The sequence below is a fragment of the Pleuronectes platessa genome, chromosome 6 (assembly GCF_947347685.1).
Source record: "Pleuronectes platessa chromosome 6, fPlePla1.1, whole genome shotgun sequence".
Classification (NCBI taxonomy): Eukaryota; Metazoa; Chordata; class Actinopteri; order Pleuronectiformes; family Pleuronectidae; genus Pleuronectes; species Pleuronectes platessa.
The window spans coordinates 11,882,952-11,895,665 of NC_070631.1; the positions used below are offsets into that span (position 1 = coordinate 11,882,952).

A 12,714-nucleotide genomic window follows, 5' to 3' on the forward strand; every position below is an offset into this window, starting at 1 on the left:
GGGCGGTGTATGGTTGCAGACATTACACATATTTAGATCAATATTTGTTTTTGATAATAACTTAAATTATTTAAAAGCGTTAAGCCTACTTAATTTGTCTTGTTACTTAAAAGAGTCCCTGTCACTTTGCAGGTTGATAACAACAGGTTTGTATTAAGCATTTAAAAAGGTGCGTGGGCGAGTGTGAGGAAGATGATGCATCAAATATCAAATCGATCATATCCAGTAAATATGAAAGGGATATAAAATCCATTTTAATTGATAAAAACGATAGTTTTAGATACAATACCGTTGTGATACATTAACACAATATTTGTGTATGCTTATGAGGACATATTAAGAAGTGAAATGTTCTTAAGGTATGACTAAAAAAATACTTCTTGGTCTGATTTAATTATCCCCATTTTCATGGGTTGTGAAAACTAATGCGCAGTCATTCATGGGAATAACTTCTGTCTGTGTGGTTTCAGATGAACTCCTCATTTTACGTACGTCTCTCCATCCCATCCCTTTTTAATATCTCCTTCCAAACTCTGTAACCTCAGCATCTGCCCAATGGGCGAGAGGAGCTGACAGTGAGCCCTCCCTCATCTCTCCCCTCTCTCCCACCCTGTCTCTCTCGCTCTCAGCTCTGACTCTGTCCACTGATAAAGGAGAGGTCTGGTGCGAGCAGCATCCGACCCAGCGCGCAGTCACACAGACGACAGAACCGCAGTTCAGTCTCGCAGTTCAGCCTCGCAGCATCTGTACCGATCTCTGGCTCCGGCTTCCAGTCAGACCATTTCTCTTTTTTCTGCCTCTGAACTGAGCACCAACCAAGGATAAGTGTTCGGGGAGCTGAGTGGAGCTGGAGGAGTGAAAGCAACCGACACTTGTTGCTCGCCCCGTCAGGTACACCTCCTGTCGGCAGCCTGAAGCGCTCAGTCTGGTGCGCACATGGCACAGAAAACGCGTCCCTCGCTCTCCTGACAGCCGCGCAACATGGAGACACACACTGGTTAACGAGGCCTTTACTACACCGAACGCGCGATTCACCTGACTTCACATCAAACCTTATCTAAGTTGGGGCGTTTTCTTCCGATTTCCGAATTTTTGGGAACTTTTTTTGGTTGTTTGTTGTTTTTTTGAAGGACAAACCATGTTGGGTTTAAACAGGATTCTGAGCCTCCGGGCGACGCGGATTCGGAGCTATGGTTCGCCGGGCGTCAGACTCTCCTCCCGGGCTTCTTCCCGGTGCCAAACCCCAAGTGCCAGCTCCAGGATTTACTGTGCGTGCGTGTTGCTGCTGCTGCTGGTTACACCTCGGGTGGACTCTTCGTGGTGGTGAGTGTGCATCCCTCACACCTACAGGCCTGCCAGCCCGCAGGATTTATAAAAGCTCAATCTGCAGCCTGTATTTTCTTCTGGAAGAAACGTTTAAGAAAACACTCGTGAAGAAAGGGTGCGATAATTATAATAATAACTAGATTTACATTATGACTCGAGTTGTAAAAGGAAAGTTAGAAAAATGCCACACAGTTTGAACATCCATCACTGATCTTAATCATTTGAAACGGAGCTGGGACTGCTGCCTGGCTCTAGAAACTTCAAGGATTCAATCTGCCAACGAATTTAAATTATGACGACTATTTTCAAATAACTCTTTTCCAAACACTAAAGCAAAAACCCGCTCCAATTAATTTTCCAGAAGCAGACGCACAAGGCCATTATAAGGGTTGAGGGTTTTTATAAGTTAATTTATTGTGGCAGACACAGTGGGAAGCCGACATTGCTTTTCTCATCAACTTCAGTTGCTTCAACTTTATTATGATTCTACTGCTTATGTTCGTTTTCTCTGGTAAACAACGCGTCTAAATTTAATTATTTATTTAAAGAGTTTCACAGGCTATGATTTGTCATCACTGAGTCATTTTTCTATTCTTTGCCTTGTGATTTTTATGGGGTAATGACTCAATAACTCTTACGCTTTTTTTTCTGTCATCATTTAATTTAATTTTAATTGAGTAGTTCCTGGGAATAAAATGAAAACAACCCTAATTATAAGTTTGTGAAAACGCCTCTTTAGGATTGGTTTTCTCAATCGCATTATGCTGCGTGTCAGTTTGTTGGCCTGCCACATTCAGCAATAATAATACAGCGATAAATGTAATTTATGTCGGCGCTGTTGGCTGAACGCGTGTTCAGCTCAGCTGGAGCCTGCATTAGACAAGGCAGAGCAGTCATTAATTCACCAGGTACCAAACGCACACACATGGACGCACACACGCACACACACACACACACACACACACACACACACACACACACACACTCACACACACACGAATGACTTCACCAAAATACCCCCAAAACAGCCATCTAGAGCATAGGTGAGGTGTGAAAAAAATATCTCATTGCCTGCGTAAAAACATACGTGAAAATGTCCATGTGTGTGCGTGTGTTTATAGGAGAGGTTTCTATGTGTGGGCGGGTATGGGGGGTAAAGGAATGCCTAATAGTTTAGATTAAAAGCAGTTATGGGCCGTGTACTGGGAAGAGTGTGCGTAAAGGCGCTGGGTTCTGGCATTATTGGCTTTGGGGGGAATTTACAGTGTTTGAACTGTTTATCACATTTCTGTGCATGTACAGTAAGTGATGATGTGGCCGGACCAGGAGCTTTGACACCACCAGTTATTGAGAGGTGTACCAGCCATTTGTGAAAAGTGAAAAAAAAGTCTACATAAATTAATATAAATCTTTTTTTTAATGCGTACACATTTTATATTTGTGATGGATGTTTTTGTGAAATAATGACAACCCACCACCTTCGATTATTGGTCTCCTACATGCTTTCCTATGATGCACTGGTCGCAGGCCTTTACAGCAAGTTATTTTAGACCTGTGGATAATGATTTACTATCCTATAAAATCCACAAGTCCTCCTGACTTTCAGAAAGACACACGGAGAGAAAATGAAGTGTGAATTGCTGCCCTGCCTTCCCTTTGATGGGCACTCTGTTCTTATTCCTCCTCTCTAATCCCACTCTGGGGAGCAGAGAGCCTCCGGTCTCACTCCTCTCGCCCGGCCTCGTAAAACACGACCACACAGCTACACGCTCCCCTGACCTCCCCTCGCTGACCCGCCGAAGCCCGGCAGCCACTGAGCTGCAAGAAGTCTCGTGCTCGCACACAAATGTCACGATCAGGTTCAGAGTTTATTTTGGGTAAACTCAATGCAGCCTTTATCTTGATGGGATACTGTAAAAGTTTTATCAGGACACAGAGAAGGCTTGGGAGAAGCTTGCCGCAGCGGGGCTGTGAGTAAGATGAGAGCGATGAGGCAGAGGACAGAGAGGAGTAGAGGGAGTAAATGGGGTCTGAGTTTGACAGGGTTATTGGAGACCCAAGACTTCTTGCTCTGATTTGTGACAACATGATTTCAACTCTCCTGTTGGGAAACGTCTCGACACACATACACATACAGGTCTTGTGGGGAGAGGTTAAGTGCTTATTTATTTGGAGAGCAGAGTAAATGGTTTCCACTCCCCTCCTCCTCGCAAACCTTAAACTGTTAAGTGTAGTGAACCCTGACTCATAAAGGACTGTTAGTGCGGCTCTCCTTCATGCCACTCACCTTCCTTCAAGTGTGCATCCACATGTGTATTTATCTACCAAATGAGAGCACCTATACTCCTACATTGCAATATCAATCACCGCACGGTATTACAGTCCAATTCAGATAGAGCCCCTTGTGAGTGTTGATTCACTTGAAAACCACCTTCAATTCTCTTGTGTTCTTTGCATCCTCAGGTACATCGGGGCACTCGGGGCCCGTGTGATCTGCGACAACATCCCGGGTTTGGTGAACAAGCAGCGGCAACTTTGCCAGCGCCACCCGGACATCATGCAGGCCATCGGCGAGGGCACCAAGGAGTGGATCAGAGAATGCCAGCACCAATTCAGACACCATCGCTGGAACTGCAGCACACTGGACCGCGACCACACCGTGTTTGGACGTGTCCTGCTACGGAGTAAGTCCATGAGTGTCTCGGCACTGGGGTGTATGGAGACCGATCCCCATCTGTGGCTACTTCACTGCTCATTCTCACCCCAGATCTCCGCTCTGTCCTTCTCCCCTTGACTCTGCGATCGACCTTCCTCATACTCACATACGCTGGTGCTCCGTGTTTATAGTCACTAATGGACTGTTGTAAAGCCTTATGCCTCGTCAATAAACACACAGGCTTCGAGACCTGGGCTTCGCATCGTTTTGTTTTTCCAATGCTGCCAGACCTCTCGTCTTTGTAACAGATGCATGTTAACATACACATGTTCCCCGTCTTCTAAACTAGTGCAGGCATAATTCCTCCTTATGAGCGGTGTTACGGTTTCATTTCTGAATCCTGAACATTTAATAAATAACACAGGGTCGAGGGCTCTTGAGTAACAACGCTTCATAGCCAAGCTGCATTGGTGTCGAGAAGTCAACTGGGGACTTAGAATGAAAGATATGAAATGATAAGTTAAGGTACCTGTGTGGCATGCCGTGTAACGCTTAAAGACATCTTTAGGATTGTGGTCTCGGATTATTCTTTTTCAGCTTTTATTGCATTTGAGCAAGGTCTGATCAGAAACGCTTTATTTAAAGTCCAGTGTAGCAGAACGCCGATTGCTCAAAATAAGTCGTTGTCTGTACAAACGGAGAAAGAATCTGACAGCACTGACACTCCTTGGCTTGTTATTGTCCCTCGTCCAGCCATCCGAAGCATGTTTGGGGGCAAATGATGCATGGAAAAAAGTAGCAGATATGGAGATAGGGGCTGTGTGTGTGTGTGTGTGTGTGTGTGGTGGTGGAGAGGAATAAACAGTAATGTAGATGTAAATATTTAGAGAGATATTCTCACTGTCAGACAAACAGCGCCGGTTTGAATGATGACACGCAGTGCCCTCCTCCATCCTCCCCCACATGCACCCCTCAGCACCCACTGCCCCCATTCTCATTTCTCCTCACCCCGCAGATGAAACGGGACATTCCAGCGACTAGAGAACAACCAGGTTGGATCAGCTCCTCTGGTCAGATAGGTTAAAGAGTGAGCTTGTGCACTTTCAGATACATACGCACAAGTGCCCCACGTCACAATCCAGAAAGCTTGGCTATGTTATTTTGAAGTGCTGGTACTTGAGTATCTATATGCCATGAAACGTTCTCCTTCTACTGCACGTTTCATACAGAAATACTGCTTCACTTATCTCGTTATGAATTAATTTACAGAACACTGTTTGTTGCAACAATACCAGAGCATTGAAATACTTACAGTATACAAACGTTCACCGAAAACAAATATCTGTCAGAGCATGTTTAGAAATAGAGACGGTTCAGTAGATCTTAGATACAAATGTAACCTACACCTTTTGTTAACACGCAACTGCGAGCTAAGCTGATGTTCACACCGCCTGTCTGGGGAAAGCAGCCATGCAACTAGCAGCAAATATTAAGGCAGACGTGCAGGTGTTAAACAAACACAGGTCCTGTCTGACATCGAAATAAAAATGAGTCTTGAGAGAGGACGCTGAGGCAGCTGCTGAAAACTGGTTGTACAGTTTATTTCCCGTGGTTCATGGTACAAGAAAGCCAGCTATATTGTGTCCCATTGGCAAAATGATTGTGAATTGACGTTATGACGATTGTACCAGCAACTGATGTCAGGCTCACCCACGTATGCCTGAATCCTCAGTGGAGCTAAAATTGTAAAGTCTCCAAAAAGGGTTGTTCGACAGCAGAGGAGGAACTTGTTAATCCTCTTGGGACACAGATATAATTCAAAATCATCTTCCAAGTACAGCCCTAACAAGGAGTTTTTAACTGGTTATGAGACTTAGTTTGAGTCTTATTTTAATATTGCTGCCTCTTTATAACCTCTTTATAACAGCAAATGAGAAAATCAGGGAGACATTTGTCTTCGAGCTGGAAAGCTGGAGTTTTTTCGGAGCAAGGAGAGGAATCAGAAATTGGGAAGCGAGCTACGTTCAAGCTAGGCTAAAGGCTAGGCTAAAGGCTAACCCATAAAGACCAGCGAGTCTGTTCCACGCCATCTTAAGGTCTCTTACCAACAAGATGGATGAGATCAGAATGAAAATTACGATACATTACCTCATCACTATACGTCCTGCAAACGGCTGGGTGTTATGGTGTGGTTGGATATTCCAGGCAAATTTAAGCCCCTATACATTGAGTGACTTGGGATGTTTAATTTGCCCACAAAGGGGGGAAGTATGGATTTCTTGTACCTGTATAAATTTATGCAATACTAAATGGTTATATTTGATCAGTTCTAAAACTGTTAGATCATCTTGACTGACAAATTAACTCATATATGATGTATCTTTCTTTTTACATGAATAGTTGGAGCATTTTGATCTTTGAAACCCCCCTTTGTCGCGCTTTGGTGCATACGCCCAGAACTCGCTCTCTCAGTCTCCATTTGGAGCTGAGAAAGCCAGTTGTCTGAGAAGAGTTTGTAAACTGATGCAGTCCCTGTTTCATGTTATATCATTACAGTAAAAACAATCAAAAGAGAGCTGCGGTGTCTCAGTGTTTTGTGACTGCGTGCCCTGTCCTGTTTTCACTCATTCCAAAACAAATGCACATGCTGTTTTGACCGAGGTTTTTACAATTTACATTTCATGAGAAGTCTTTATTAAGTAAGTCATTATTTATTCGAGATTCGATTAATGCGTTTCTTATGTCATTGAATTGGCTTGACTTGGAATGGCTGCGTGTTCACCTGAAACATGTGGATCCATCATCTGGGGACCATGAATTTCCCCCAGCAAATTTCGCTGAAATGAAACCATTACTCTTTGTAATGGTCATTGATCGAAAGCTTTGATTCCAGATGGTCTGTCATGGATCCAGGAGGAGACCAGAAACATTGGGGGCCATTAAATCTTCACCAAAGTCCCTGGCCGATTGTTGTTTAACTTTCTTGATCTGGATTGAAGTGCTTGACTGACAAACCACTTGCCGGACTTGGGCCATACGAGCATTGTGTTGACAATTAAGCCTTTTTGGACTTAGATTACAGAGGCACCAAGTAAAAACCACTTACGTCTGTTTGGTTGACGTAACCCTCATGCTTCTTGCTGCCACAATGCTTTTTGGGGTTCTTCAATACCCGAAAATAAGCAACTGTGACCAAACATTATGTCTAATTCTCTCTGTGTCTTGGCCACACAATAGATGAGTCATAATCTAAAGAACTTCAGAGACCAGGGAAGAACAGATGAGCAGTGCAATGGTAGATAATGCTGTCATGACATCACCCTGGTGCTGATTAATGGGGTATCACTGTGTCTGTCTTTAAACAATTTATGTGAGCAGAGGAGAGCCCCCGCTGCTAGAATTATTTCCATGATAATATTTAAACAGAGCTGTCCTATGAGCCTACTCCACATCAGCTCTGATACATCCCCGTCAGCTGCACCCTCACTGGCTCACCCCCAGGCCCGGTCATGGCATTACGCTGTGTGTATCTGTGTATGCATGTTAACGTGTGAACAGCAAAGCTCTAAGACTTGAGGTCTCAAAGGCTCGTAATGACATGATATATTTAAACTCTGTTTCTTTTTTCCCCTCCTTTCTCTGTGTCTTTCTCAGGCAGCCGCGAGGCAGCATTCGTCTACGCTATCTCCTCAGCTGGTGTGGTGTATGCGCTCACTCGCGCCTGCAGCCAGGGGGAACTGAAGACGTGCAACTGTGACCCGCACAAGCGAGGACGGGCTAGTGACGAGCGGGGAGAGTTTGACTGGGGTGGCTGTAGCGACAATATTAACTATGGGATCAAGTTTGCCAAAGCCTTCATAGATGCCAAAGAGAGGACGGTCCGAGATGCACGGGCACTCATGAACCTGCACAACAATCGCTGTGGCAGAATAGTAAGTGTACTGTTTGAGCAGAATCGATTCACCGTATCTCTAGTGTCATATGCTAGCCTGACGTTGTCATACTCACAATCCTAGTCAGAATGTGATTATGGGGCGTGTTTCAACCGAACCAGAAAAAAAAATGCCTCTTGTCTCAATTGGATAGACCTACAACCAATCAGAGCAACGTAGTATGTTAAGCGACGCATTGTGAGTTATGTATTCTCCACATAGGCTTGAGTGGAGAATACGTAATTTACCCTCGACACCCGACATTCAACGGAGCAAACAGCGGAGAAGTTCTTCAACATGGATGACATTAAATTAATAATTGAAGTGGAGAAGTACAGTGAATTTTATGATCCTCGGAACATGTTGTATAAAGACAACACCAAAAAAGACAAACTTAGGGACGCTGTTACTTAACTACAAGTTAAGTAACTTGTAGTATGCTTGAATACTACTGGATCAACGGGCGATATTATTAGCTGTTAGCTGTTAAGCGTTCTCTGTTCCTCTTTCAAAATGAATGCGCTGTCGATGTCTTCTAAAACAGACTCAATAACAGCATCTACACATCTCAGCTCTCCAGCGGCAGGCATGTTTGTTGAAAATGAATTCAACCCAAGCGCACTTTGATGAGGTGGTTGATTACGTTACTGTTGATCATCTGTCCATCATCGTATAAAGCCCGCCCTGACAATCTGATTGGTCCGAACAGTTTCTGTTCGGGCATAATTTCTCCCCAACGGAGCGACTCCAGACCGAACTTCCCGACCTCAAATGTTGTGGGCGGGGCTAAGTTCGTCTGGCATCCAGGCTAGTCATATGCACATGTTTTGTTATGTTTTGTTATGTTATGTTTTGTTATGTTTTGTTATATCTGCATTTTTGGCAAAATGTACATCTCAGCCGGTATTTGGTCGATAATACCGTTGATATGCTGGAAAGCAAGGGCAGGCTACGCTTTGGAGAAATGCCACAGATACATCCCGCCATAAGATTAAAATAAGGTCCAGAAACAAATTGCTAACCCTACCTTTAAAAAACGTTCCTATTAACTAGATTCCACAAAATCTCTACATGCAAATGGAAGATGAAAAGTTAGGTGACATTTTAGCTTGTTGGAGGAAATCTTTTTTCCTAATAATGAAAACTAATCTTGCAGCTTTATTCACATTTTCACATATTCACACCCTCCTGGGATCCAGTCTCAGTGCGGGCAAAGTGTAAATGGGGTGTGAGCTTTCTGCTGCCACCTGAATGGAATAAAGAGGAATGGAATTTTATTTGGGGTGCACATTTTTATTTTAAACTGTTACACCTCTTTCCAGAAATTGTGTCCTGATCATTCTGGATAAATCACTAGGGGCTTATTCATTGGAGGAAAGTGTGTAGAAAAGTGTGTAGATGTAGACGTATATAGAATATGTAGAATCATTAAATACATTTTACTATGAGCACCACCTAAACAAAAAATTCATCCACCGAGTAAAAGTAGAATGTCAAAAGCGGATATCTAAAAAACCTGGGCAAATAAAACCATAACCAAAACTATCTGCAGGAATAGATACTACACAGGATGTGAAAAATAAATCCATGTGCTTTCTATGACAACATAAACAAAATCCCTACTTCTCTCTATGTGTGAAGGCAGTGAAGCGATTCATGAAGCTGGAGTGCAAATGCCACGGAGTGAGTGGCTCCTGCACGCTGCGGACATGTTGGATGGCCATGGCAGACTTCAGGAAGACCGGCGACTACTTGAGGAGGAAATACAACGGGGCCATCGAGGTGACGATGAATCAGGACGGGACGGGCTTTGCTGTGGCAAACAAAGCCTTCAGGAAGGCCACCAAAAATGACCTGGTCTACTTTGAGAACTCACCGGATTATTGCCTGCAAGACAAAGCCGCAGGTAAGAGAGAAGTGACTGAAGAAGTAGAAGAAGAAGGTAGACCGGACAGGCAGTTTCTCATGGATGTTGATGGATTGCCCCGACTGTGTTATGTGTATGTTCATGCATGACTAGTGTGTGTGTGTATGTGTGTGTGTGTGTGTGTGTGTGTGTGTGTGTGTGTGTGTGTAATGGTTGAAAGATAACACAGTAGGCCTCCCGTGTGATGTCTGTGGAAGCTAATATCCTTGTACCCTGGGGACATGGTCGTTCTGTGACCACCTGACCTCTGTCGGTTTCCATCAACACAACCACACAAATATGTATACACACATACACAACCCCATGGTCAGAGAATGTCTTATTCAACTTTTACAAGATGCACCTAATCAGTAAAGACCGTCCCTGATTGGCTGGTTGATGGATAAAAAGACTGTCGGACAAATGTTGGGTTACTTGACACCAACACCTCGATCATTTAGCTCTGTCCACTCGTCCCTCCTTCCCTTTGTCCCCCTCACCCTTCATCCCTTCGTCCCATCGTCCATCCTCCCCCCTCTTTCTCACCTTCCCAGAGGAATCCACAGCCTAGGGACAGAAGCAGCTCATTTCCAAAAAGAAAAATCACTTCTTTCTGTCTGTCACAGCCTCTCTCGCTCTCTGTCTGTCTGAACTAAGCGTAGCTGGAGGGCAGTGTGGGCCTCAGAGTGTGAGAGCCTGTCTGTCTGTCACGCTCCACTGTCCATTTAACCCTCACAGACACACACAATCACTCACACTCACACACACAGAGAGACACACACACACACACACACACACACACACACACACACACAGTGGCTTCAAAGGGAGCAGTGGCTTGGGAAAGGCAGTGTAACTATAGTCCACTCTACCAACACGGCATAGTTGTGTGTGTGGGTCTGTTGTTCTACGGGCAGCTTGTTGTGATAGGTAGCCGTTCAAACGGGGAGCTTCTCATACCAAACACCAGCACTAATCTCTGTGGGGATGACATTCACATAAGACACAGACAACATGCCATTGCATTAGGTAATAGCCAGACTGCACAACAGAACGATGCACTTATCGTTCACCTATGATTCCCTATTCAGGAGTAAAACCTCACTAGGAACCATTGACATTTGCAAGAACATAAATGACCAAAAGTCCAACTATGTAAGCTAAAGTTTCTGACAGTAGATCCCAAGCTTCCGTCCACTTCAAGCTATCCTAACCAAAGTCTTTTGTGTTCTGTGCAGGATCCCTGGGCACAGCCGGGCGAGTCTGCAACAAGACGTCACGCGGCACCGACGGCTGCGAGGTCATGTGCTGTGGACGAGGCTACGACACCACACGGGTCCAGCAGATCACCAAGTGCGAGTGCAAGTTCAAATGGTGCTGCGCTGTGGAGTGTAAGGACTGCGAGGAGGCCGTGGACATACACACGTGCAAGGCCCCTAAGCGAGCCGAATGGTTGGACCAGACCTGAGGACACGCCCCCTAAGCCCCCCCATAATGCAGCCCCATCCCTTTCCCCTTTGCAGGACATCCTGTGGAACATGGCATTCTGGGAAAGTTTGTCCAAAAGTGCTCCGCGTCTCCGCCCTCCCCTCTACCCACCTCGGTTCATCATTGCATGGCTTTTCTACTTGTCTCTGTGAAAGCACTAGAATTCAGTACCCATCAATATGAATTAATACCCATAATCCCTGTTTGTGAATGGCCTTGTGACTGACCCGCTGGGATCCGACGCTGAACAGTGAAACCAGTAAACACTTTGGGGTTCGGGTGGATTGGGCTTTTATCAAAGAATCGGTCCAGGTGGCCTTTTTTCTAGTGTGGGGTTCTGAGCTAAAAATGGTTTGCTGCTTTAACGACGCTTTAAAAGACACATTTTTACATTAACTGAGCCTTCAAGCATATCCAGTATTAATACAACAACATCATATACTCGCATAATTCTCTTAATTTTTTTGGGGGGGGGAATACACTTTTATCCACCCAAACAAATACCTGGTTGGACTTTGGGAAGTAGCTTGACAAGTGCACTTTGAGAAGTGGACATCTTGAGAGTCAGTTTGGCTCTGCGTTGTCAAACGGAAGTCCAGACAAGAGGACTGCCAGAGGACGAGGAGGAGATGGACACCAGATGAATAAACGGACGGATGCATTATTGGAACTTTGAATGCAACTGTAAAAAACAAAGCAAAAAAAACTACAAAAAACTAAAACAAAAAGAAAGTTGTTTAAAAGTGATTTATTTAAATTGTAAAGTGTTGTTTCATTTCTCATCTGCGGATGGGACTGCACTACATTGGCTGAAACGAGGAAAGAGAAGAGCACTCCCATTATTGTGATTATACAGCGTACTTTAGTTTTCAGTGTGTAAGACGACAAACTGCCGATGAGAAGACGAAGAAGGTGAAGAAGAAGGCCAAGAAGTAGAAGAAAAAAGCCTGGACGGTCATTCAGTCACACATAACCACCATATCAGACAGATTTTACTTCTCTGCTCTCCAGCTTGCTTGTATAACATTGTGTATATTGTCTTATCTAAACAGATGTTCATATGAAATATATGGTGCATTAGTATGACACTGGAATCTTTGTTTTTTGTTCAGATGGACAAAACGAAGAGGTTGAAGGCGAGAAAGAGACTAGATAGTTCCGACGGGGCAGAACTAATCGGTGCGAGCGAGTTCTGTTGGGCTGCTGTCATAACCTGCCTTGTTATTCTCATCACACAAACGCACACGCCATCACATCTCCTCACCAGCATGAGCCGAGAGACACTGGGGCAGTAATAACACAAATCAAAACAAAGGCTGATTCAGTGTGGATCAGGGTGGGGTGTGTTATATCAGTCAAAGGGGAGGGAAGTGTTTGATTAAAGGCCCAACCTAAACCCCCAACCC

General features: G+C 44.5%; 1 protein-coding gene across 1 annotated transcript; it reads left to right on the forward strand.

Annotated features, from left to right (window-relative positions):
- Positions 1 to 666: 666 nt before the first annotated feature.
- Positions 667 to 12,394, forward strand: LOC128442329 (protein Wnt-2b-A). The gene is made up of 5 exons (XM_053424740.1): positions 667 to 1,323; positions 3,790 to 4,010; positions 7,637 to 7,914; positions 9,556 to 9,820; positions 11,059 to 12,394. The coding sequence occupies exons 1-5, from the start codon at positions 1,139 to 1,141 to the stop codon at positions 11,286 to 11,288; spliced, it is 1,179 nt and encodes a 392-aa protein (XP_053280715.1). The 5' UTR covers positions 667 to 1,138; the 3' UTR covers positions 11,289 to 12,394.
- Positions 12,395 to 12,714: the final 320 nt, after the last annotated feature.

What these genes read in the sequence shown, in the direction of transcription:
- LOC128442329 (XM_053424740.1), top strand. Translation starts at nt 1,139, where the DNA reads ATGTTGGGTTTAAACAGGATTCTGAGCCTCCGGGCGACGCGGATTCGG. An exon ending in TGGACGTGTCCTGCTACGGA is followed by an intron (nt 4,011 to 7,636) that starts GTAAGTCCATGA and finishes TGTCTTTCTCAG; the next exon opens with GCAGCCGCGAGGCAGCATTC. An exon ending in CCTGCAAGACAAAGCCGCAG is followed by an intron (nt 9,821 to 11,058) that starts GTAAGAGAGAAG and finishes TGTTCTGTGCAG; the next exon opens with GATCCCTGGGCACAGCCGGG.